The 26,828-nt window shown below is 41.9% G+C and overlaps 1 protein-coding gene across 10 annotated transcripts in view; it reads left to right on the top strand.

Moving 5' to 3' along the window:
• Window positions 1-23,353, top strand: part of Lrrc7 (leucine rich repeat containing 7) — a 486,713-nt gene extending 463,360 nt beyond the window's left edge. For 8 of the 10 annotated variants that reach the window (XM_063258479.1, XM_063258496.1, XM_063258477.1 and 5 more), the window contains 2 exons: window positions 5,527-5,601; window positions 20,770-23,353. In XM_063258479.1, the coding sequence (XP_063114549.1) occupies window positions 5,527-5,601; window positions 20,770-20,877 (183 nt within the window). In that variant the 3' untranslated portion in view covers window positions 20,878-23,353. Of the gene's footprint in view, window positions 1-1,386; window positions 2,318-5,526; window positions 5,602-20,769 lie in introns of those variants that run through there. The other 2 variants (XM_063258472.1, XM_063258464.1) reach the window with 2 other exon arrangements.
• The last annotated feature ends 3,475 nt before the right edge of the window (window positions 23,354-26,828 follow it).

Here is a 26,828-nt window from a genome sequence, read left to right as displayed (position 1 = left end):
TTGATAAGATGCCACCATTTGGTTCTTTGATTCCCACAAGGCAGACTCGGGTTTGAAAAGAAATGAAGAGGCAGCCAGTCTCTGTAAGTAGGAAGTTTGTTTTCTAATATTCAGAATACAAAGCGTGTATGCTGATCCCCTACTGGGTTCTGCCATCAGCACCGAAGCATTCTTTGAATTCTTGGAATAAAATGTGCTGTTGAAAGGGTGACCTGTCACCACGATGAACTTATTCAGAGCAGTGTCAGAGTTTGTACATTTCTCATCGCTTCATCATAACAGAGAATACAAAACAGACTCAGATTCAGTTGGTTTCTTTCCAATGGCAACATCTTTAGACATAATCACAACATGACACTCGAGGGCTGGCCTGTTATGAGTCTTTTGGGAAATGTTTCACCTCCACAAATAATGAACACCAGGGACCATTATCAAACAAAGCCCTTTCTGACTGTCTGGGTCCACCAACATGACAAAACGCTGGCCAATAGGCCAAGACAGAGAGAATGGGCAGTAGCCGTTTCTTAGTGGATTTTCTGACTTAAAAGATATAAAGCTTTTGGGCCTGGGGATTTAGCTCAGCGGCATAAGCGCCTGCCTTGCAAGCAGGCAGTCATGAGTTCGATCCCTGGTACCGATAAAAACGAAAATGACAAAAAAAAAAAAAAAGAAATAAAGCTTTAGGGAAAAAAGTCAATCGGTGCTTTGGAAGATTCAGACCACCATGAAAATAAACCTTGAAAGCAAGGCTCTAAAACAAGTGGTTGAATCCTGCAGCATCACATGACGGATAAAATTAAACCTGCCACGTACGCCTGGGTTGTGTTTTTTCAGCAGTCAGCTTGTGGAGTGCCCCAGGCCAGATTCCTACAAACCAGATCAAACCTTTCCCACAGAACGAACTGACGGAAGGCCATCAGAATTGACGGAGTAGCCGAGACGCTGACTGCTAGGATGAAAGCTGGAGTCAAAACAGCTTCACTCTCAGCAACCAAGATGCAGGGGGCGACAATGTCAACCTGCTTATTGTAGGGAGACCCCCCCACTAACACAGACAGCAGCCACTGGAGGGACTGATCCTTACCCAGCTTTGCGGATGGAGGAGGTTTGAGAGCTGTCCCCAGTCTAGAGAAGACTGGGGGGGGGGGGGTTATATTATTGTCACCAGTGCCATTCAGTAGGCTGGTAGATTAATCATCTTTCTGCCTTAATTTAACTATCTTTTTTCAAATAACTAGCTTTCTTTTTGCTTGGGAATTGGCCTTTTTACAACTAAATTGGCCAAAGGCATTTAAACATCATTCTTAGGGGCTACCAGGAACCTAAAATTTAACGAAGTTATTATGGTTTTCCTAATGCCTTGTGGTGGTCAACTTGTAACACCAGCTGAACGGAATCATCATGGTGCCGAGCATGGAGGGCCCAGCTGAGGATTGCTGCCAGCATATAAAGGAGACCTAGAGAGGAGGAGGAGTACTGTTGGTTCTCCTGTTGCTGTTGGTTCTCCTGGAGGAGCTCGTTGAGCTTCTTTCCTGATATAAACTTGGCTGTTCTCATCATCAGAGGAGCTCAGGACCTCATTGTCGCTGAGAATGGCTGCAGTTCACTTTGGGGGAGCTTTGGTCTCTTACCGCTTTCTGGCTTTCGAGGGAAGCTGTGTGCTGTTCGATCTCCAGGAGAAGCTTGTCACACTGGCTTCCTGATATGAACTCAACTGTTCTCATCGCTGGTGGAGCTCGGGACCTCATTGTCACTGAGGATGGCTGTGGTACTCTTCAGGGCAACCCTGGTCCTTATTTTGAGCACTGCTTCCTGGCTCCAGCATAGAACCCTCAACCTACTGGCACAGCTGCTTCATCCCACTGGCATAGAATTTCTGGCTTCCACCACTGACCTTTGGGCATTCCCAGCACAGATCCATGAAATAGACTTACATGAATCATCATCATGAGCTCTAGGTCTTCAGCTGGACTCTTGAAGGACATTGCTGTTGGATCCAGGTCATCACCTGGATTCCTTGGGTCTTAGTTTGTGGAAAGATTTCCTGAACTTCTTGTATTTAACTCTTTGGGTGATTAATATAGGATAATATATAAATTATGTGCCTGCATTAGATTGCAATGCTGACTACAACAAGCCATAAGCAATACATAAGCACTGTGGAAAAACAAGGAAACATAGATAAGGGGAGGAGGGAGAAGTTGATGTCCTGGTCACCCAGTATAAACCACCATTAATGTTTTTGTGCATCCATAAAGTATAAACGCTCAGGTATTCTCATACAAATACACATATAAACAGATTTCAACAAAAACAGCATCATACCTCAGTGTCCCTAAATTATTTATTTACTAAGCATTCGTGCATTTCTAAATCGGCCATCTAGGACTTCATTTGTAATGACCAAATTCTATCGTATGGTATGGATTTAACAAAGTTTCTTCAGTCAGTGCACTGTTATTAGACTTCAGTTGCAGTTTGGATTTTTGTTATCACAGCTAACATAACAGTGAACAGACTGGTGCACAGAGATCAAATTGTTCAGTTATCTCCTGAAGGTAATTCCAGAAACCTAATTATCAAGTTAGAACTTAGAAAACTGTCTTGAGATTCCGATGCCTTTCTGTCATTTCATCTTTAAAGAAGGAAAATATTAAAAGTCAGAATATTAAAAATCATTCAAAAGCTTTAAATTAGTTTCATAAAAATCTGAAGTACCAAATTAAGATATGAGTAGAGTAGTTTAATTTGGGTTTACTAAACCATTTACACAGGCATGCACAGTTTAGGGTTTCTGTGAGAGTCATTAAGTTTATAGATGAGCAAATGACATGATTTTCTAAAGAAAAGGCAAATATATTAAATATTACCTTGTATTTTATTAATAATTCTTAGGAATTGAAAAATTGGCAAGGGCTAAATTGAAATATCATTCACGCACCTTAGGTTTACACATTTAGAGTACATGATTAAGCACCTTCGAAAACAAGTGCTAGGATGGGGATTCAGCTCTGGGATAGGTGCAGATCTGGAATGGGGTAGAGCCCTGGGGTGGGCTACAGATCTGGGACAGGCACAGCTCTGGGGTGGATTCAGCCCTGGGGTAGTCATGGCTCTGGGTGGGTACAGCTCTGGAATGGGCACAGCTCTGGGGTGGATACAGCTCTGGGGTGGGTATAGCTCTGGGGTGGGTACAGCTGTGGGGTGGGTACAGCTCTGGGGTGGGTTCAGCTCTTGATGGGTACAGCTCCTGATTGGGCACAGCTCTGGGGTGGGTACAGCTCCTACGTGGGCACAGCTCTGGGGTGGGTACAGCTCTGGGATGGGTACAGCTCTGGGGTGAGTACAGCTCTGGGATTGGTACAGCTCTGAGGTGGGTACAGCCCTGGATTGGGTACAGTCCTGGGGTAGGTACAGGTCCTGGGTGGGCACAGCTCTGGAGTGGGAACAGCTCTGGGTGGGTACAGCTCCAGGATAGGCACAGCTCCGGGTGGGTATAGCTCTGAGGTGGGCACAGGTCTGGCATGGGTACAGTTCTGGGATGGGTACAGCTCTGGGATTGGTGCAGCTCTGGATTGGGTATAGCTCTGGGATGGGTACAGCTCTGGGGTGGGTATAGCTCTGGATTGGGTACAGCTCCAAGGTGGATACAGCTCTGGGTGGGTACAGCTTCTGGTTGGGTACAGCTCTGGGGTGGGTACAGCTCAGTGGCAGAGCATTTGTCTAGCCTGGGTGAGACCCTTGATTTGATACCCAGAATTGCAAGAAGGAAAAAGAAAGGATGGGAAAGTTAAAAGAAGAGAGGCCATGGGGAAACTCTCCCCCCATGGACAATTACTTCCCAACCCTGCCGAAGACTGGACTTTTTCCCTGTGTTTGCCTAATCTTGACTTTGCACGTTAATGGAATGGTACCACATGGGCCCTTCTGGGACTGGTTGCCTTCACTGCTCTGCTGCAGTGTGGATCACTACTTCACTCATCTCATTGCCAAGCAGTGTCCCCTGGACACTTTTTTATTTACTCATCTCTCATCCTTTAGATGTCAAAATCTTGTCGTGATCACGCATAAATTCCTCATGTAGCTCTTCACACGGAGAAAGAGCAGGGCTAAGGAGCCCGTCCTGATGCGGCCTTACCTGCCTTCTGAGCTGGTCCTCTGCTGCAACCCACGCCCATCTACACCCACCCTCCCATCGCCCTCTTCGGCCTCCCAAAGGGAACGGGCACTACCCTTGGACACACGATGGCCTCTCCTTATGCCTGTGGCTGCCCTTGGCCTTTATTCTCGGGTCAGGCACCTCCTTCTCCAGGAAACCCTGACACCAAGCTTTCTTTATGACATTTATTACCGTCTGTTTTGCCTCTCCCTTAAAGAGTGCTGGGCTGTTTTGTAACTTTTTTCTTTTTTCTCTCTCTCTTCACTTCTGTTCCACTAAATAAATCATGGGCTCACTGAAGTCAGAAACTATTTTTTGTTTATTTCTCTATTACTAGCAATCAAAGCCCTGAACATGAAAGACATTCAAGAAATGTCCCCTTTGTATGGGTGATGAATGAAATCAACTTGGCTTTTTAGGGACTAAATCAATTGAGGGATTATAACTATGCAAGCATAAATTTATTTAAAATGTACGTTGAGCAAGGCATGGTGGCCCACATCTGTAAACTCAGCACTTTCAGAGGATAGGACAGCAGAGCACAAGTTTGAGCTCAGCCTGGGAAACCCATCAAGATCTTGGCTGTAAAATAAAAGGTATAATGGATTTTTCTCAAGTTTAATTCATTTGTATACATTTTATGGTAAAACTTACAATAACATACCCAATAACTAACTCATTCAAATGAGCCAATATATGTATTCACTATTAAGAAGGCTTTTCAAGTAAACATTGCTTTTTAATCTATCAAATAGTTAAATGTTTTCAATGTAGAATAAACTAAGACAAATTCAGAATGTATACAAAAGATGGTCTGTAATCATAGTGCTAATGATTTTTAAAAGAAAGTGTTTTGAACTGGATGTGGTGATATATGCCTGTAATCGCAGCACTCTGGGAGGCTGAGGCAGGAGGGTGGCACATTTGAGCCCAGCTTGCACAATTTAACGACTTAGCAAGACCTTATCTCAAAACTTTAAAAAGGCCTGGGGATGTAGCTCAGTGGAAGGCCATGGATTTAATCCCAAGTACTGGGAAAAACACATGAGAGAGGAAGGAAAAAGAGAGAGAGAAGAAAGGGAAAAAAGGAAGGAATTTTTATGAATGCCATGAGATCAATCTATAAATCCAATTTGACTTTTAAAGACATGCTTTCTGTGCAGGCAAACATGTTGGTTTTCTTAAACTTTCCAAACATGTTGGCTCGAAGGGTGGCACCTGACTTAAAATACTGTGGTAATTTTAAAGCCGGCATGCTTAAACTTGGTAAAATCTGTGCTCACTGTGTTCTATGTGAATGAAGATTTATTGAATTAGCCCCGGTTGTTGGTAACTGAACCCTAACCTCTGTCACTTCTGACTTATAGGGTATCTTTGTTACTAGGGTACAGCCTGATGGGCCGGCATCCAACCTACTACAGCCTGGCGACAAGATTCTCCAGGTAAGGCTACAGCACTGCATGTGAATTCTTGCTCTCAGGCAAATGTGTCTCCATGTGATGAAGCTAAGTGGTTTGAGTTAATGACCAAGGATAAGTCCTTGTCACGTTTCTTGTTTGCCTTGATTGTTCTGGGGTTGACAGACAAATCAGACACAATTCAATCCAGTAGAATTCAATGTCCCCAGCAGCTGACACACCCAGTACCCAGCACAGGACAGTGTTCTGCAGCATTCTTTGAATTGAATGAATTACTTAGTAACTGTCTTAGCCTCTCTCTGGTCACTGAGATACACAGTTGTCCCCGGTACTCACAACTTAAAAGAGTAGAAATTTGTTTTAGCTCACAGTTACAGTCCGTGGTCAGCTGGCTCCGGGGAAGGCAGGCGTGGTGGAAGGGGCTGGCGGAAGAGAGCAGCTCACATCATGGCAGTCCAGAAGCAGAGAGAAAAGGGCGGAGTCGGGGAGGCAGAGAAGTCCTTCCGGGTCACGACCTCATCTCTCCCAACCCGACCCCAGCTCCTTACTGCAGGTCTACTGCATTGCCCTTGGGTCAGTCATCTTCCAAAGGCACTGTCTATGAGCACATTCGCAGTCCAAACCATACATATGTAAGAAGAATTTATACACACACATGAACTTATGCATAGTTATTAAATAAAGGTAAGAGTGATTAAGAACCCATACAGGGTACCTGTTGACATTATGTGAAGGAGAAGAACAGGTCCAGCTTTCATTTGCCAAGAGTAAATTAATTTAAGCCTCTGCATACCAGAAAAGAGCTACTCCAGGACACATTTAAATGCCTGGCTAATCTTGCCCATTTTGCTTTCGGTGTCGTTCTCTCTGAATTAACTTCCCATGTAATGGGCATTTAATTTTGTCCTACAGTTAAGCGAAAGGTTTTTAAATATTGTTAATGTATTTAAGATCCCTTCCTTTGACCTTGGAAAAGTCCCACTGTAAATAGATAGAACTACTTCAAATTGCTGATATTTGGCCACTTGTAGCAATCATGAAAGAGGTACAGGTGTGGTACATATGGGAGAAAAAAATCTTCATCAGGTCAATTATAAAAAAATGAAAAGAATACACAGAACCTCTCCACTCAGGGCTGAGGAAGTCTGCCACCAGCTATTTACTGAACTTACTTGGCAAGTCCTAGAAAGCAGAGACCTCTTCTAGCACTATATACATACATATAGCAAGATTGGGTTAACATCTTTTTCTAGGAAACATTTTAAATTAACTACCAAAATCATGACAAGCAATCAGTTTTTCAAAACTGCTGGTGCTCCGAAAGTACAATGGGCTCCCCAAGCTGTTAGCAATGTCACCCTGAAATATCATCCAGCCTGAATCCTCAGAGGCAGAGCACAAAAGCAGCAGATGGTCTTTTGAGCTAGAACACTGCAACAAAAAAGACATGCAAAACAATCCGAGGTGTTTCTTTTCCATTGTATTATAGAAATTCTGTGTTTTCTGATAGCCCCTCTAGTTGTGTGATCCTAAGCCTTTCACATCAGGGCTATGGGCCTGATTTTTTACAGGTGAATTGAACTGTAGTTTATAGTTCCTGCCTAGCTCAAAATTTCAACTGATCATTTTATGAATTGTAAAAGGGTAAATTTAATCTCCAATACTTAGAAATGCTTATTAACAAAGGGATTAGCTAGATTTTCTCTTTCCTCCCATTCTTCTCAACTGAAGCTCAAAGAAATTATTTTGAATCTCAAAATCTGGGAGTGGGGGGGAATAAATGTAGCCAGTTGATCTCAAATCTCTGCCCTATCTGAATGCTAGGTGGAGTGCAGAAGCAATCTAGGTCTTCAGGTAAAGCTGGAGAGAAGTCTTCATCCATCTCTTCTGCTTAGATTCAGAAAACAAGTTTATACACATGCATCATTTTATATGCCCTGCAGGTGGAAAAATAAGACATAAATGTCTATTTGTGTGGTGTTGTCTTACTCTTTCCTGACTCTGAAATGCTACAAGTGTTGTAAAGATAGACAAGAGGTTTGGTATTTCCAGTCTCAGAGATGTATAGCAATGGAGAAAATGTATGGAGAAATAGATTCCTAATGCAAAAAATAAGAAGGAATTACAGGTTCCATTAGTTCAAAGCCAAGGATAAGTCAAAAGAGCTACACCTGGATATCTCTTCTCCCCACAAAAGACAATGGAGGATGTGACGTTATATTTTTGCTATTGAACTCATTTGTATCTAGTGAAAAATCTGTTTTAAATTTAAAAAAAAACAGAGCTTAAGTAAACCACGATATTTACATTTTTGCTCATCCTAGTTGAAAAGCAAAAGTGACCAATTACATTGAATGGAAGAGATAAGAATGGCTCCTTCTGAATGGGAGCTGTTACCAGCATCACAGCTAAGAGAGGGAGAGCTGTGCTTTTCACTCTGTACCATTGTTTACTCTTGCTTTGAAGAGGGCTGGGAAAATGGGTTAGTGACACTGACTTGTGTGACACTAACAATATCAGTGTTAAGTCTTCTCACTGGAACACATTTATTTACAAAGCTTCATGGTAGTGAACAGTTGGAAAACACAGGAGAAAAGGTAAAAAAGCAATAATAAATGAGTCTGGGGCCGGGGATTTAGCTCAGCGGTATAAGTGCCTGCCTACCAAGCACTAGGTCGTGAGTTCGATCCCCAGTACCAAGAATAACAATAATGATAATAAATGATTCTAGTGATGCCTGGTACTGGGCATGATGTGACCTAGAAGCAAAGAGGCATAAAATAGCAAAAGAGATCCTTTCCCCATATCCAAATGTTCCAAAATGCATTCAACAAGGCCTTTTTTTTTCTGTAACTGTTTTCTCCACTGTCTTATTCTGCTATAGAATTATTACCATGTTATTTGAATTATATGAAGTCATATGCATGAAGAGATGCTGGTGTTGAAAACAGTCACATCACTTTTCTATCATGTTACCATTTATCTTCCTGGCATAGACACTAGAATTAATGAGCATAGTCAAGTGGCTTGTGGTGCGAATTTGCCTTTAAGACCCTGGGGAATGTGGAGAGAGCCCGGTGTAGAACTGGGCTTTCACAATTTCACTTTCTGTAAAGCTGAGTTATATAAGAAAGAGAGAGAGAACATATAGGGACCATACAGAGCTTTTAAAAGTGTTCTTGAAGCCAGGCATGGTGGCACACACCTGTGATCCCAGCCCTCGGGAGGCTGAGGCAGAAGGACCCTTGAAAGCTCAAGACTAAACTTTCCTACAAAGGGCACTCCAAGCCAACCTAAACTGCATAGCAAGACCCTGTCTCAAAAAGACCAAAAAAAAAAAAGTGTTCTTGGCTGGAATTATGTGAATTTGTCAGTATGAACCCATTATGGAAATGACAATTTCGATATCTTAATATTGTAGTTCCTTCTTTCTAATGTTATTTCCAAGATGCAATCTGGCTCGTTATACTCCTTATGACTCAGATTATATCTTAACATAAAAATCTAGTCATTGTAGTTGTTCTGCTGAAAAGATGGCTAAGTTGAAAGAAAGAATAAATTGTACTTGATAGCTGAAGATATGATTTGTAGTCCTACCCTAAGGTGCCCCTGTGAATATATCACCCCACCCTGGGGTTTACTTAGCCCTTCCCCAAAAACAAGTGAACTTTGGCAGGAAAAGAGAAACTAAACCATTTATAGAGGACTGGTTAATGATATCAGAATTTTACCATCTACCAAATCAGACTTTTCCAATGTGGAACATACAAGTATGGTATCCAACCAAAGGTAATTTTATAGTCTTGTTTACCTGTCTTAGGAGCCATTCTTACTTTTTTCCACTCAGGCAGTAATCCAAAATATTTTCCTGGCCCACGACTGCATTTCCAAGATACCTAATAGTCAGTGTGGTAATTAAAAAAAAAAAAAAAAAACAGTTATCTCTCCCCTTACCCCATCTTAAAAATCTTGGCCCTGTAATTCTCACAGGCAGTTTTAAATGCCACTGTCACCCAGGAATGGCAGCACTGTAATCCCAGCCTTAGGAGGCTGAGGCAGAAGGATACAGTGAGTTCAAGGTTACGCTGGGCTACATAATGAGCATAGTGAGAGCTGTCTCAAAACAAAAACAAAAACAAAAACATGGTCAAGAAGTCTACCAGTGACTAGACTATTACCAAAGTTATAATTACACAAGAAGTCTACCAGTGACTAGACTATTACCAAAGTTATAATTACAATGCTTTTTTTTTTTTTTACAATTTTTTGTTTGCTTGGTTCCTTGGTGGTTTGGTTTGCTTGGTTGGTTTGTTTTGGTTTCGTTTTTTTGTATTAGTTGTTGATAAATTTTTTGGCTCCAAGAACCTTGGCCAAAATCATGGTCTAATTCCCATCAGGCCCATTATATCACTGCCTGCTCCACATCCACTCTGCATCCTGCTTAGTATCTTCTGAAGGGGCATCAGAGAAGCCCTCTAATAAAACAAGGAGGAAACTGTGCGCCCCCAAAGGAGCTCAGAGCTAGGGAGACAAGGTGAATGGCGGCTGGGCAATAGAGCACTGGCTCTTTGATTTTGTGGCATGACTAAGGGGTGTTGTAGCAGCATTTTAAAATGAGGTGATTAATATGAAAAGGTATTTCTTGGGCTGCTCTGCTCAGGTACTCACAATAAAAAGAACACAAAGGAGATGCTCTTTTCCTCCACCCACCACCCCACCACCACCACTGGTGGCACGGAGACCCCAGGTAGCTCTAGGGTCCAGGGGGAGGAACCCAGGACCAGGAGAGGAGATGATAGGAGGGGCTCCCACAAGGTAAGCTGGCCTGATCCCCAGGAGGGGATCAGAGGACCCCAGACTCATAAGTTAGAGTCAAGAAGAAAAGAAGCCTCAGGACTTTCAAAGTTTCCCGTGGAGCTGGAGAATCCAACCTTGGGGGTGAATTCTAGAAAGAGGGGTGGGTGGGCGGGGGACCCAGCAAGGCGCTGTGGGAGTGAGAAGTGAACTCAGGCTGCCCCGGCACGGTGGATGGGACATCTGTGGGTGGCCAAGTGGTAGAGTCGGCCACCACTCCAGGAAGCAGTGCTCATCTCTGCACAGAAGCGTGGAGGGTATCGCAGGGTGTGACCACTAACAGAATTCTCTTCCCGAAGTAAAGATCCTGGGGTCCATAGCCTCCACTCCCAGGGACGTAGGCGTGGGCCAGAAAAGCAAACTGTGTGTAGAAACCCAAGCCCTTGACTTATATGCCCTGCCTTTTAGGCGTAAGAGAAGATGGACCCATACTTAAGAGTCTTCACCTCATATTCCAGACAGGAAGGAGATGCCTCTGGGCCCAAGCACATCACAAGAAGCAAAAAAGTCAAAGCTGACAACTTCAGGGTACAGAAAGATAGAGAAAATCTTCTTTTAAAAAACAGAAAATATATTCAAGAACTACAGAAGTTCCACATAAACGAGTATTTGTCAATGACATCTTTTAAGGTACTTTTAGAGAGGATTAAAAAAAAAAAGAATTCCTTGGCCAAATAAGAGCCAGAGTTACCTCAGACTCTGTCTTGCTTTAGAATCTCAGAGTATTTGCCCTGTGCAGAAAAAACCTTAGAAATCTTACAAACCTCCTTTCCCTGCGTGTGTAACCACCCCTGCCACCACTAAACAGTCAGTCAAGCATTCCCACTTTGCGAAGCACTTCCCATAGGAGCACATGTAACTAACAGGGTGCATGACTTTCTCCCAGAAAGTGGTGATGCTCCTATTTCTCACCATGAGTCATGAAAGCTTAGAGTATGTTCATTTTTCTGAGATGCTTATAATTTCACTCAACAACCTTAAAAAGGAAAGGGAATTACCTCTGATGATTACAGCGAAGTATACCCTTAAAGAAATACAGATAAAGTTCTTTGGAAATTGCACTAAACTTTTTGCCAGAGAGGCTAAATAAGTTATATATGTGTAATGGAGGAAAATCAAAAACACCAGAGATATCATCAGGAGGGCAATGATAATGTAATTCTTAGTATTCAGACAAACAGTTGCATACAGTGATACGACACTTTAGAGGATAAAGTTATTTATAATAACAGTTTGATTAGAAAGCAACAAAAAATGGATTTTAATGATATTTAGTTTTATATAACAGCAATTTACTGCATCTCATTCATACTGATGGATATAAAGTTCTACCACAGATAACTAATAGAAGTTTAAGAAAATCTTTTTTGCAACTCAAAAATGATATTTTAAATATTAAGGAAAATTTGAAATCCAATAAAGACAAGTCAAGCTCACCAGGCTGGCTCTGTCCTCCTTAATTTAGCTGAAATGAAAATAAAATTGATTAAACATCTATTTTGTATCATTTAAATCACACAACCTCACAAGGCAGCTGCAATTGGCAGACATACTTAATTTATTTGGGGTTCTTTCCACTATGCAATACTGATTCTCTGGAGCAAATTCTAGAGGTTTATTTGTTTACTTATTTCAAAATAGGCATAAAATGCCCACCCTGTAAAAAGCATCATCTCAAGCAATGTAAACAAAGGGACAGAGATTGTGTTTAAGTTCTTGTCGTCACACAAATTAGCCCAAAAGTAGACATAAAAATTACACATAGCAAAAAAATGATAAAGACAGGAAAGAGTTGAGTTTCAAACAATGAATAAAATGAACCCTAGCCATTCACACATGCCTCTACCCCTCTATCCCGCCATCCACCCATTCATTTTCAGGGCTGGCACTGGAGCCCAGGGCCCCATACATTCTAGGCAAAAGGTCCACCCCTGAGCTGTACCTCCAGTCTCCAATCTGCCTTTTAAGAGCAAGCTCCCCACTAAACCAGAAGCACAACTGACCCTGTGAACGTGTCCCCTGGCCATGAAATGCTGACTTTCCAGTGCTTTCTGTGGCAGACATAAAAGGAAGAGAGAATATCTCATTGGGAAACTGCCTTGTAAATCAACGTAGGAAATTAATTTGTTGGAGATGTTTGTTCAGTGCATTTGAAGAGAAGAAAGCAGGCATGCTAAAATCAGAGCAGACACAGAAGCAAAATTCTTCAGAACTATTATTTACTAACTGTTTTGGGTAATTCCCAAAGCCTTCTGCTCAGTGTACCCCATCTTGCCACGTCTCTTTTGCGACTGAATTCATGAGACATTCAAGCTACAACATAGATGCACACCGAGAGTAAAGGGAAGTTCTTGCTTATGCTTTACTCGATGGGTGGTTTGGTTCTCACCTTTACAAAGAGCAGTATAAAATTTCACATGAGCTAGGAAATGAAGGTCTATTGTGCATATTTTAGATAAAGTTTTTAAAGTGACTTAGCTTACAGTAAATGTAATATTGGCTGTGCAGTATACTTAGTCCTGTGTACTCACCAGTGTTTGGAGAGAGCATTCTATCAGATGAAAAGTCAGAAGCAGGAATTAATTCCGGGGAGTCTTAGTTTTTCCAATAATGCCTGGCTGTCAGCATTGGATCCCATGAAGTTTTATTCTAGTTTGTTTGCTGTCTATTTTAGTTTTCCCTCCTTTTAAGAGCTGTAGTTGCTGGGCATGGTGGTACATGCCTATAATCCCAGCACTCAGGAGACTGAGGCAGGAGGATCATTGCAAGTTTGAGACCAGCCTGACTACAAAGTGATCATTGCAAATTCAAGGCCAGCCTGAAATGCATAGTGAAACCATGTCTCAAAAAGACACACACACACACACACACACACACACACACAGAGAGAGAGAGAGAGAGAGAGAGACAGAGAGACAGAGAGACAGAGAGAGAGAGAGAGAGAGAGAGGTCAAAGTACAAGATATCAAGATGTATCTAATTTATAAAATATATGTACCCAGGTCTTTTAAGTGTCTGTCCTTCGAGGGAGAGTTTTTAAGTCAACCAAAACTCACATGGCCCTGTCTCTGCTCTGACTTCCTTCTTGGGTTCTAAAAAGATCTACACTGTCTTTGCTGTTCCACAAACACACGAACCCTGCGGTCCAGTCTTCTCCAAGGCTGGTCTTTAAGTTTAGAGCACTGGATAGGAACACAGCAGAATTTCTGTGAGAATTACAGCCCCATCTGGAAAGTTTCTGCACTATCAACATCCATAATTTATCTATTTAACAAAACATTTACCAGAAGGAACTCAAAGATAAATCCAGGAAGGAGTAAGAGGAAGAAATCCAGAAACCCAGTACGTTTTACCGTAAATGGACAAACTGTAATTGTGAAGCTCTACCGTTGGTGGGGATTACAAACACTGTTTTTATTAACCCTTCATCTGTTCATGGCTAAATCATGCAAAGGGGAAATTAAAAACATTCAGTGGTGTAGAAAATGTCAAGTGGAACTAAAATAAGGAGCGCTGCCTTCTGGAAATCACCAAGATTACGGTAAAATGTTCCTTCACACTCCCAAACCAGCTAATTCTGGAGCTCATTAATTCCATATTCTTGGAGCATAATATTTTTCAGAATACCCTTTCACTTCCTGGCTTGTTTTCTTAATAACTTCATGGAAACTTAATAAAGCTCACATTTGTTTCTCATTTTTCATTAAGTTGCAATTTCCTCAAAATTACACATATTTTATTTGAATCTGATAATGTGTTTATATAAAACATATTTGTAGCCCAGTGCAGTAGCATTTAACATGTTGATGAGTTCAGCATTTATTCTTCATGTCAGCGTTGGCTTTTATATTGTGCATATATTCAAAATGTTGTGTGCCCAAGTGCATTGTATGTATTTATTTTCAAAGCAGCTTTGAAGTTAGACTCTGCCGTTGATACTGCCCAGGACCAGATTTTATTTCCTCAGCCTTTTCTGTGCACAAACACAAGACAACCACAAAACTCTTCTAGGTAGAGCCCTGTGTGGTGGTGCACACCTGTAATCCCAGCACTCTGGAGGCTTAGGCAGGAGGATGGCCATGAGTTTGAGGCCAGCCTGGGCTACATAAACAAGTTCAAGGCCAGCCTGAATTGCAAGGTGAGAACTTGTCTTTAAAAAAAAAGTTAGAAAAGTCCTGCAAACGTAGTAACATAATTCTTTGGTTCTCTGAACTATCCAGGATGCGGCCATATTGTACAGTAGCAAAAACAGCGTTGCTTCTTTTGGCTTCCCTGTCCTCAGGATCAGAGAGTGACAGCGAGGCCTGAGATGAGACCTTCTCTCCTCTCAAGCTCTTTTCCAGTCCCTTCTTGTCAGCTCCCCCAGCAGCAGGCCCAACACAATGCCTCATATCAAGCAGGACCTAAACATTATTTAAAAAGTGAATTCTCTTAGAACCTAAAATAGAAATTATAAGCTTGAAACATCCAAAGAAGCAAACTGAGTCACGACACAGAGAGTTGGCGACTGTGATGTGAATTCCCACCCAGCCATCATGCAAAACCTCAGATAGTTGGTTCATGAGCTCTCTCATCCTTGTTCTCATATTTCCAAACATAAGAGTCAGAGAAAAAGTTTCCCTTGCCCTGATATTTTTTCCTGTTCTTATGGCTTAATGAAAAATTATATTTCTTAAAGGTCAGAAAAACATAGGATGTTACTAGCCAACATTTATTGATTGCTGAAGAGGGCCAGACCCTACTCCAAGCACTTGACATTTATGAACTCATTTGATCTTTGATGAACTTTCTAAACAATGCCTTCGCATACCTTCTGATATTCTGAGGCTCTTTCCAGGCCCTCTATGGCTGGGGTCTTTTCTATAGGCCCCTTGGGGCTGGGGATTTAGCTCAGCGGCATAAGCACCTGCCTTGCAAGCAGGTAGTCATGAGTTCGATCCCCGATACCGGTTAAAAAAAACGTGTGCCTCTTGAAATTCCCAAGGCTCTGAAATTGATCCTAAGCCTTCCTAGAACTATAGTGCTAAGGTTCACTGGACTGGGTGATCTGATTGCCAATGTGCTTAATTTCCTTCTGAGAAGTCAGCTCTGTTTATGGGTTTTCAGGGATCAAATTACATAGAAAACAACGAACCCTAAAGTCTGCAGCTTCCAAACTCTGTGGAAAGCTGCATTCTAACCGGGTCAGTTGGCCGCAGTCATAATCAGGGGTATGGTTCTCAGCAACTCGGAGACTGGTTTTTCAGAAACAGATGAACTTTGAACCAGAATTCATTCTGCTGTTTTTCTCTCTGCTTCAGTGCTGCAGAAAAATTTGTGTTAATTGGTGCCACTGGAAAAATATTTGCTTGTCCTAGATTTCCAGTTGCTATGTTCTACCTCCATCTGTCTTCAGGATGGCCTTTCCCAAGTGCCCTCCTGCCTGAGTCTCCTAGGAATCCAGACTTCCCTGGCCCTCCCCTTGGTGCATGGTTCCCCATGGAAAGCTTTGTCTTGCAGCCTGCCTGTCAGGTAGAGCCGGCTGTCTGCCACCCCTGGCAGGAGGCAATGGGTCCCTGTTAGACCACTTCCTAATTCAGGCAGATTTTCCTGGATGTCCAGTCAACAGGCAACCCTGGCTTTCAGCTCTGCTCTCTGCTTCCAATCCTGCAACTCCCGCCTGCTTCCCTACTAAGAGTTCCCTTCCCGTATGAGGCTCGCTTCAAAATTTATTTTCTATAAACCTCTGTTGCCAGGGCTGCCGCTCTGAACTCTGCTCTCTCATTTGGAAATACAGGACCTGCAGTTCCTCTGTATGGGTCTCGGATACCAAACACTGTATGATCTCTCCTTATTGGAGTTTGCCGTTTCTCTAAGATTTAAATTTTCCACTCCTGGAATTATTATTTGAATCTTACTTGCTTTATTCACTCTTGTCTAATGAGGAGCCAAATTTATCGCTGCTACTTTCTAAAAGTATTCTTTTTAATCCTTTTTCTGGTGTGTGTCTGGGAGTTGCTCTAGCAGAGTCTGGTTTGGTCTTTCTACTTTTGAAAAGGAAAGTTCAGAGAGAACTGCAATAACCCAGTTATAAAAAGAATGAAAGATTCAGCGTTTCTGTGGCTTTTAATTCAGGGCTGAGTGTTATTTCCAGCAGCATTTCTGGAATTAATTAAATTAACCTGATAGGAATCAGCGAACCAGGGCTTTGCACCCAGTGGAAAGGACCGAATTAGGCTTGGAGGTGGTGCGGCCACTATGTGAAGGGGGAAGGGCTGAGCATGTACCATAGCCTGGGAAGCATCAGTTCGAAGTGACTCCGTCCTGTTACTTTGCTGAGGTGCCACATCAACATTAAGAGAAATGTCAAAAGGAATGGGATGGCATTGGCTGGCCCAGCCCTCCCCCATTCCCTGGCTGTGTGACTGCAGGCAAGTGCCTCAGTTTCTCTGGGGTGTGGCTTTTGCATTTATGAAGATAAGATTGGCTTGCACAGAGGTTTCTCACACTGTTTTGTGAGCCTTAGAGGTTTAGGGTGTGAGCCAGCAAGCTGGCCTCTGGGTGCAAGCCTCTCTCCAGTCTGCTCCTCTCTTCCCGCCTCCCGCTGTGTCCTCTCTCTTCTCTCTCACTCTTGCTCTCTTAAGTGCTTTCCATACCGTTACTGCTCTTGTTTTTGAAGCACAGGTTATTTGAACTAACTGCCTTCTTTTAATAATCCCCTCCATTAAAAAAAAAAAAAATCCCCCTCCATTTTAGCTTATTTTTATGATTTTTTTTTTTTTTTGTATTGGGGTCAAACTCACGACCTCGGATTTCCTTTTATGCTAAAGGCTATGATCTAAATTTGTAGGTTTGGTTTTTTGAGTTGTTTTGTTCTGCGTGTTTAAAAAAATTCTTCTCAAAATGTCTACACACGTGGCGCATTTAAAAACCACTTCCACTGCACTAATGGAATTCTGCAGAGTTGACCAGAAATATTCAGACTGAAGGCTGGGGAGACAGGAGTGGACCTCAGCTCCTGGACACTCTTCTGTCTTGCAAGTTTGCCTTCTGGCCTTCGCCTGACCCTGAGCTCCCCCACGCTTCCCTCTGGGTTTGCTGAGGGCTTGCTGTGTGTGAGGCATTTCACATCTGGCTTTAGCCGTGCCTGGCTTGCTTCTCTCCGGGATGGCTGCCTGTCTGCTGGGACCCTCCCTCTTCTGTCTCTCCCTTCTTGTCCCCATCGCCCATCCCAATGCCTCAGGCTATCAGGACCCATCAGACACTTGATTTGGAAAAAAAATGAAAAATTATATTGAAAGTTTACCAACTTTAACGATCTTTCAATAAAATACAAGAGAAGATCTGAAGACACATGAATGTTTAAATTTTTTAAAAATTCCTTACAGTACAAATCACATTGCTATTAACATCTCTCAAAATGCTCTCTCTCACGCCAAACACATTTATCTCACCATTCTTGCCATTTTTTGAAGCAGTTCTGGAAGTCCTCTTTCCTGGGTATCTTTATAAGATGCGATCAAAAATACAGTAAATGCTGCTGCCCATCGCTGCCCAACAGAAAAGCAAGCTCATAGAAAAACAACGGTGTGTCATACTCCACCTCATCTACTGCATCTGCCAGTGTGTGGTTTCTGGCCCTTCCCCAAAGGCCAGATGACCCTGAGGGGCTAACATCCTGAATCAATTCAAGACACAGAGGCAGCCACCACAGCACAGCCAGAGACACTCACAAAAGAAGTCTTCTAGAACTACTTCAGAAAGTTACAGGAATGATGGGATGAGTATATTTGAAATGGATCAGTGGCAATTTGCCTTTTACTATAAGATTTTTTTGGTTGGTTTGGTTTGGTTTGGTTTGGTTTGAGACAGGATCTGGCTAGGTATTGCAGGCTGGCCTTGAACTCACTTATGTAGCCCAAGCTGGCCTTGAACTCAGGGTAATCCTCCTTCCTCAGCTTCCAGTGTTCTGGGACTACAGGAGTATGCCACCATACCCAACTTGTAATAAGATTTTTAGCTGAGATAGTCATCACATTGTTTAAATATACCTCATATCTTTCAAAAATAACAGCTATAATTCATTTGCTGAGCTTCCTACCACATTCACCTCAACATGAACATTAGTGCCTTTTTTAGGGTTACTATTATACCAGGTCCAGTGATGAGCAGCTTAGCATTCATGGCATAGAGGACCACAGAGAAGCCTTCATCCTTAAAACTCTAAGATATTTGTTGTAAACAACTCCCTGGAAATCCTCAGTGGATTTGGGGTTCATCATAACTAAAGGTTTGAAACTACACATACAGGAATCTGAGAACTCACAAAGGTGGGGTTCACTTTGACATGCAAGAGCTCCATTATTTCTGGATGTGGTTTTGTGTCCTTGTAATCCCAGCACTTAGGACATTGAGGCAGGAAGATCACCATAGTAGATTCAAAGCTAACCTGAGCTACATAGCAAGACCCTATCTCAAAAGAAAAAGCCTTCATTATTTAAAGTTAAATTTTAATTTCACAATCAGAGTATTTTTTCTGAGGACATTCATCCCTAGCTAGTAGTGGGATAAATACATATTTCAGGCAAGTTTGCATCTTTTCTGCTGTCAACCTTGGGTAAGTATAAAGAGATGAATATACCCCATGCAGCGTTTTCTGCACCCACTCACCATCTAACTGGAAATAACATCAGAGGAAGTCTCAATGTCTAATTTTTACTGTAATTTAAAGCAATAAATCGGAGCTGTGGATCACACCCCAAATTCTGCTCAACTACTGTCTCCTGAAACAGCAAATGCCAACCTCAATAAACAGCATTATTAATAAATGTTTTCTGCATTTATTATGAATGTAAATGTATACACCGAGTTTCATTAACTCATTCAAATTATATGGATCTCCAAGGGTCTGCATTTGGTTTCCTGACATTTTCATATATTGACAGATGTCCTGTGCAAAGTTCTAACATGCAGTACTTTAGAACCTTCTTTATCCCACCATTATCCAGTCAGCTTTAATGAACTAATGGGAAAATATTGTCAGTGATAAGCAGCGTCAGCTGACTTTCACCTGAGTTCTATAAACTCTACAGTACTGCGAAGGATGCACTGCTCTTCCAGAATGGAAGAAGGTAAAGGCAGGAAAGCATTTTAACTTTTACATGATCTGTTAAACTAGTGATCATATTTTATGAAAGCATAAAAAGAAAGTAAAATAGCAAAGGCGGCGTGAGCCCGATGTAAACATCAGTTCCTTGACAACTGAAAGAGATGACCAGTTAAGTGGCTCTATCTCCTGTACTTGGCCAAACAGTCGATTCAACTGAAACTTCCTTTTGAAACTGAGTCTCAAACTACAGGGAAAACAGTAATATAACTGCCGGTCACTGAGTTATTCCAACAGAAAGGTTGTGTTTTAATTTGGGCTTCACAAGAGCCAAGGGTTACAGAATCCTCCTCTCTACCTATTATTAAAAATAATCATTCCAGTAATTTACTGTTTAATGCAGAGAAATGCAAGGAACCATTAGTACTTATGACCAAGGAAAACATATTTCATGAAACAAATACTAGATAATAGTGCATTGGATTCTTGAAAGTATAAACTTAGCGCCATTGTGTTTAGCATAAATCGCGCTTGCTTCTCTTGCAGGTTGTTAACTAGGAGACGGAAGTGTGTCCCATTGCTAATGTCAGCGTGCACATGCCTGAGGGAGAGACACCTTAGGTTTACTCTCTGCTAGGTCAAGGGCCACTAGTATAGATACTGAAGATACTTGCATTTACTGATGGAGGAAAGGGGAGTGAAAAAGAATTTATTTCATAGAAGAATGCATAAACCAAGAGCTTTTCATAGAGTCCGAATAAGATTTAGCAATACTCTAAGTGCTCACGAGTGTTTAGCGTGACTATGTGACATGTTGGCGAGGCTGTGTCAGTGCTGATATTACACTGAGCTAATGGCTCAACTGGTCACCTATGAAAGCAGGTCGGAAAACAAAAGCAAAAATGAATGGTGATCCAGGGATTTAGCTCAGCGGTGTAAGTGCCTGCCTGGCAAGCACGAGATCCTGAGTTCAATCTCAGGTTCCAAAGAAGAACATGGTGACTTCCTAAGGACAGCTACCACTCACTAATGCGGCTTTATGATTAGGGAAAAGACACACTGAGTGTTTGATGAATACTTGTGCAATTAATAAATTGGGTTAAATATGATAAAATTAATTACTCCTATAGTTATAATTCCATTGTCAGTTTTGGAACCGATAAATGCGTTGCTTGACGCTTCCTTGGTTCTTACAACGTGATGCAGTGATGATGGTTTGCATTGCTTGACCTGTTGTATTTATGTATTTGCAGGCGAATGGACACAGTTTTGTACATATGGAACACGAAAAAGCTGTATTACTACTGAAGAGTTTCCAGAATACAGTAGACCTAGTTATTCAACGTGAGCTTACTGTCTAAATATTTTTTATAAATAGTGAAGATATGTCTAGCCAGATCTAATGTTCAAAAAGAAATTTATACATAGAGACAAATTTTGCCAATTGCTGGACCAATGGCAAACGTTAGTGCCAAATGTATAATACTGTATGTCAGCACTGATCACCCTTAAAAATGTTCACTCTATAAATACGACGTTCATGTGGTTATGTACAAGTTTTAATTGTCAGCCTCTGGCTGTGCATTGGTGCAGTTTTGTTTTGGTTTCTTTTTTTTAATCAAAATCAGTTCCTTCTCAAAGTAGATTTCATATAATTTCAGAGCACGGAAGCACACACAAGCTCTTTATGAATTCTGCTCGCCATCAGAAACACTGCCTCAAAGTTGTATATGCCTTTCTATAGAAAATACAAGTATAAAGAATTGTAATTCCCATAAAATATTTCTAGCACAAGGTATATGTTGGCATATATACAAAAAGAATATAGAAAAAAAACAATATTTTCATAAACTAAACATCTCGGATTGAGAAAGAAAATATATCTTAAAATAAGACGACTTTACTATATCGAATCTTTTTCAATAAAAATTACATGATAATGCCTTATGAAAGTAACTGTACATATGGTAAAAAGTGTTTATATTTGGTTCCGCATTCATTTGCTAAATTCTCATAACACAGAGTGAAATATTTCATAAATGATCCACTTATCTCTGGGACCTGAATAAGATAGGACAAACTAATTTGTTCAATATGCCTTTAGCTAATTATAATATATGCGGAGTTAAGAAATAGACCAAAAATCATTGTAGATAGGACCTTTTTCGCCATAAACTCGAGCAGTGAATGATGGGTGGCAGGAAAGGGATTGTTTTATTTCTTTCAATTTTATGTTGATTATAACTGTAGCCCTGTTACTTCTTTCCTTGCCGACGTGGAATTTATTTTGTGTGCTGCTTTATTTAATTTGCGACTTAAGCAACTTATTATTAAGCAAGACTTTTCAGACAGTTATGGTGGGTAATTTAAACACTTCAGTATTTAAATATGAAACTTCAAATATAATGTCTCAGAGCTGCGGTTTATTTGTATTATTAATTTCAATGCCAACTTTTGTAAACAGAAACACATCAAATATTCTCCTTCCCAAAGTTCCAGGGCATATAGCATTTTGAATATTCTCCCTAGACAAGCATATTTAATGCAGAAATCATTTACTTTGATGTTGGAACTATTTTTTTGTTATGAGTGATCAAAATTCACTTTACAATCCTTTAAAAACACGTCTCTATCCATTATTTATAATTGGATTAAAATATTAATTGGAAATTCCTGAGGAATTCTCCAGAACTGGTCATATGCATTCCCCTCCTCATTTCTATTAGCTTATATACATGCACAGTGGACTTGCTTTACATGAGAGTGCTTCCAATGTGTATTTACAGTAGAATCCCGTATCAATGACACCTGAGCTCTGAGAATAATATTTGTAAGTTAATGTTTTATGGGGACACTGAAAATATTGTATTTTTATAGGGTCTATTAAAAATGAGTGTCACTTACTAGAAGTACAGTGGTATTTTTTGGCATAGAATTTGTCACTTGAAGGCAAATGATGCTTCATTTTATAGATGATGCACTAATTTTTATGTTGCCTTATATCAGGGTGACACAATACCATGACTTTATAGGCTTTGACAGTTAGCTAACGGTTACCAGACTAGCCTACCAGACTAGCCTACGGAGTGTATTTCATATATTGAAAGTTGCCGATGAGAAATGTCATTCAGAGCCTGGTTTTCCTTATCAAAACCTCATGCCACCCTGCTGTACCCGGGAATTTAGAGTGGTCATCACTAACCAAGAGTGAAGGCCTCCCTGGCCTTGCAAGATCACTGAAAGGAAAAACAAATGCATGAATGTAGCTTGATGACAATGAAACATCTCAAATCATCACATCAGTGTGCTTTAATTTTTCATGGGGGGGGTGGGGTGGGGAGAAGCTCCCCGTGTCTTTCTCCTCTGTCAGGTTTCCACACTGACCTCAGGGCACGAGAGGCCCTGATCTAAGGAGGCCCTGATCTAAGGAGATGGAGACACTAGTACACACCTGGCCACTCTCGGTGACAGCCGTGTCGGGGCTCAATGCTTTAATAATTCTTGTTTAGCAGTTCAGAAATGAGGGAAAGAGGAAAAGGGGCCCTTACCAACAGGAAAAGAAACCCAATATGCCAGAGTACCACAATGTCAATGTCAATGTGTTACTGGGCTGCATACTGAAAAGAAGTTTTTGTTATTGTTGTTGTTAAGGTTCCCTGAATTGAATCATTGATCACTTGAGGGATAAAAACTCTATTCTATGGGTTACTCAAAATCAACAATTGATTTTTGAGTATTGACTTTTGGGGAGGGCAGGATGTATTATTGGTTGGTCGCCTGAGACTAGAATGTGATTTATGTTAACAATAATAAACAAATCCAGCGGCATGCCTTTGAGAGAGAGAGAAACAACAAAGAGGAATTCACGATGGGTCCAGGGGGTTCAGCCTCTGTCTGAGTCTCTACTGGAATTTTCCTGCCGAGGAAACTGTTCCTAAGAGGTGGGTCAGTCAGATGGAGTGGGAGGGATTGGAAAAGCTCACGAGTGGAACGACCAAGTGCTGAAAATCACTAGCAGAATTACTGCATTTTTTTAAGTCAAACATACACTGGTTTCAGGCATTTAAAGAACTACTTACAAGACTTACCATACTTTGTCATAAAAGCTTTCTCACGATAATCACAGCTCTCTAGACCACACAGGTCATCTGCATACTAGGTAATTTCAAAATGTGTATATTTTTGACCAGGAATGCTATTTGCATCTGGCTAATCTGTGTCCATCTTACTTAGACTTTGAACTATTCAGACATCACACAGCTCTATTGCTTCTGAACCTGACCTGGAACACCGCCTTCGGGAAGCAAAACTGCCCTGAACGGGGGTAATAAACCAACAGGAACTTGTTTTTAGTCTTAAAGATGATTGCACACGTATCCCTAATATAATTGCTCATTGAAAAGTAGAACTGAAATATCTTTTACCAAGTGAGGTAAAGGAGCAAGAAAATAGAACTTCCATTTTCAAATATTAAATTAAAAGCATTTAAGTGTGCTAAAATGATCAGACAAGGAAAACCAGAGATGCATTTGTAATCCTAAAATCTGTTTCCTATCTCCACTACAATTTAAGGCTTTGGAAAAATAGTACTTTCCCCCCTTTGTCCTTCCGTTGGCATTGAGTGTTGTCCTTGATTAACGCTGCCCCTTGTGGGCATGCTGGGTCGAGAATGTCCATTCTCTGTCTACTCTTAACAAAAATAGACGAAACCAGGCGAAAACCCCTGTTGGTGTAGGACTTCCTGGTTCAGGCCTTGGTAAATGCAGTTGGACAAAAACTCAACCCGAATGCAGGTTTTTTACCTGAGCCCTGCAGTAAGAAACTACAAATAGTAAATCCAGGACATCAGCAGCATGGCTCCTTTAGCACAGAGAAAAGCAAGGTGAGGGTCCAGTGAAGTCGCTCTCGCAGAAATGCCGAATCCCTGTGAGCCCAGTACAGTGTTCAAACAATGAGTTAGCAACGCGCTCTTGCTCTGTTCCCAGCAATCAGTGGCAGCAATCAACAAGGAACCAGCCAAATATTCCCAGCTTCAAGGTCACTTATAATCCTTGTTTTCCTTCTTTTTATTAAGAAATGCATCACACTTTTCTCAGACTATTCCCCATCATCACCCCAAAGAAAATAGGGTGAGGGGTGCGGAGGATGGGGGTGCACGGTGGACAGCACCAGGGCTGGCTGGCGCTGGGGTGCACCCTGCCATCGTGCTGCCAGCTGCGTCCTGATCCAAGTCATTCAGAGAAAACATTTGCCCCCAGGACCCCCCATGTGCAACACTAAGCCAGATCCCTCTGGGTTTTCCAGCTCCCTCCTGAGACTTGCAGGAGTGGCCTGTGTCCTGGTTCCTGCTGCTGGTCCACCCTCTGGGCTCCTGCGCCCCTCAGAGGCTGTAGATTTCTCCCCCTGTCCTGCTGTGGCACAAGCGTGAACCCCTGTGAAAGCTTTCACCACTGCGGGGGACACTCAAGTCTCAGTGGGTGGCTCCGGCCTTCACTTTGGAAGGAACTTTCTGAGGTGACAAACAATCAGGATTAGTGGCGCTAACCAAAGCCCCAAGGTCACTGCCAACAAAAATGAAAAGCTATAGGCAAGGACTGAGGGTGGCAGTGCCTTAAGAGAACTCTTTCCAGTGTTTTGTTCTTTAAATGTGGGATTTTGCTACAGTGAGATGCTTTCTCCAAGCCTTCTTAAATAAAAATCATAAAATTCTTCTCTTTTGAGTGCCTCCAAAGGCCCCCAACCAGCCCCTCTTGTAGACGATCAGGGAGCTCAGGCATCTGAGGTGCAGAGTAGATGGAGCCGGTCAGCAACACACTGCCTCGTGGCTGCAGGCTAAGGGAACTGGGGGGCCCATCTTCCTCCACTGACTCTCACAGGTCTGTGCCCCAGGAAAACAGCTTGCAGACTGCTGAGAGGATGCAAACGGCCTGCCTCCTGCTCTGGAAAATTCAGAGAGTTCTGGGGAGCTCAGTCTTGAAGTTAAGTTGGGAGCTCCTGGGTTTTAACTGCATGTTCCTTTCAGACTCCCCTGAGAGCAGCTCAGAGAGAAACAAGGAGAAATGGGGAATAATTTACAGGTTCTCACTTTTAAGGCATTTCTGCAGCTACTCAGTCTCTCCAGTTGGATTCCGTGCAGTGCCACCATCCCGTGATCTCAGTGATAGCATATTAGAAGCTAACCAAGGTTTAAAACAAATAACTCTCATTTAAGGCAGTCGCACGTTATATGGGTGTTTCTGCCGGAGTCTTACCCCAAGCTAAGTGCCTGGGGTAGGGGGGCTAATTTTGCTCATGGTAGCACCTCAGAGAGCAATCGGTTGTGAAATTCAGACAGCCAGTTTATGGACAAAAAATAGCAAAATTCTGTGACTCCTACAAGCCAAGTATTGGAACCAACATTGACCTGACTCAGAGAAAAGTCATGGGTCCAATTTGTACAGGAGAAATTTTTAAACCTAGCTTTATTTTGTTTTTTTTAAGTCTCTCTGATTTTCATCCGTTAGACTAGCATATTCCTCAGTGAGTATAGGAACCATTGCAAGGAAAAGAGTAAAATGAATTTTCCACTATTTCTCTAGTTTTGAAAGTATTTTTCTGTGTTGTACAAGTGTATTGTTTGTGCTGAATTTTATTTTTCATTCTTCAAAATAAAATGAAGTCTAGGCAGCCTAGTAGATAGCCATGGATCTCTACACCTGAGTGAAAGGTCTCTACACCAACTTCATTTTCATCCACAAATGCATGTATTCTCTCCGGAGGGAAGCATGTAGTGTAGCTGAATCTCAGAAACCTAAGGTACGTTCCTCATGAACTGGCGACATTTTGGAGATACTTCATAGAAGATTATAACAAAATGTGCATTGCAATGATGATAAATATTCTATAAGATAATTTGTTGAGCATCAACCACACACCAGGCACTGCAAGAAATAAAGCGTAGTCTCCTCCGCACGGAATCTCACGATCAAGTGGAGGAAGAAGATCCAGACAGCACGAGGCAGGGGGTGAGTCACCTGGTCCCTGTCCTGAACCAGTCTGTCCTAAGGCAAGAGGCAATGGTGTCCGTAGCTTGTGGTGTCTCTCGGGGTATGAACATGGTGACCCATTTGGGTGGCCACTAGGAAGGGTTCTGTGGCCCCTGGGAGGTCATTTCGATGCTCAGCAGCGGAAAGGAAACACTGGTTTCCAGCCGTTGTAGGATGAATACCCTCACCAACAAGGTCAGTAGAAAGCAGAATCGCTTGGGTCTCTGGAGGAGGGGCCACAGATTTGTCAATTTGTGAAGTTCTAAAGAGAAAGAGGAATGGAATGA

This window comes from Cavia porcellus, unplaced genomic scaffold (assembly GCF_034190915.1).
Source record: "Cavia porcellus strain 051 isolate PalLab524CR breed Dunkin Hartley unplaced genomic scaffold, mCavPor4.1 scaffold_1, whole genome shotgun sequence".
Taxonomy (NCBI): domain Eukaryota; kingdom Metazoa; phylum Chordata; class Mammalia; order Rodentia; family Caviidae; genus Cavia; species Cavia porcellus.
Note: the sequence above shows the minus strand (reverse complement) of the source record. Positions and strands in the feature narration are given on the sequence as shown.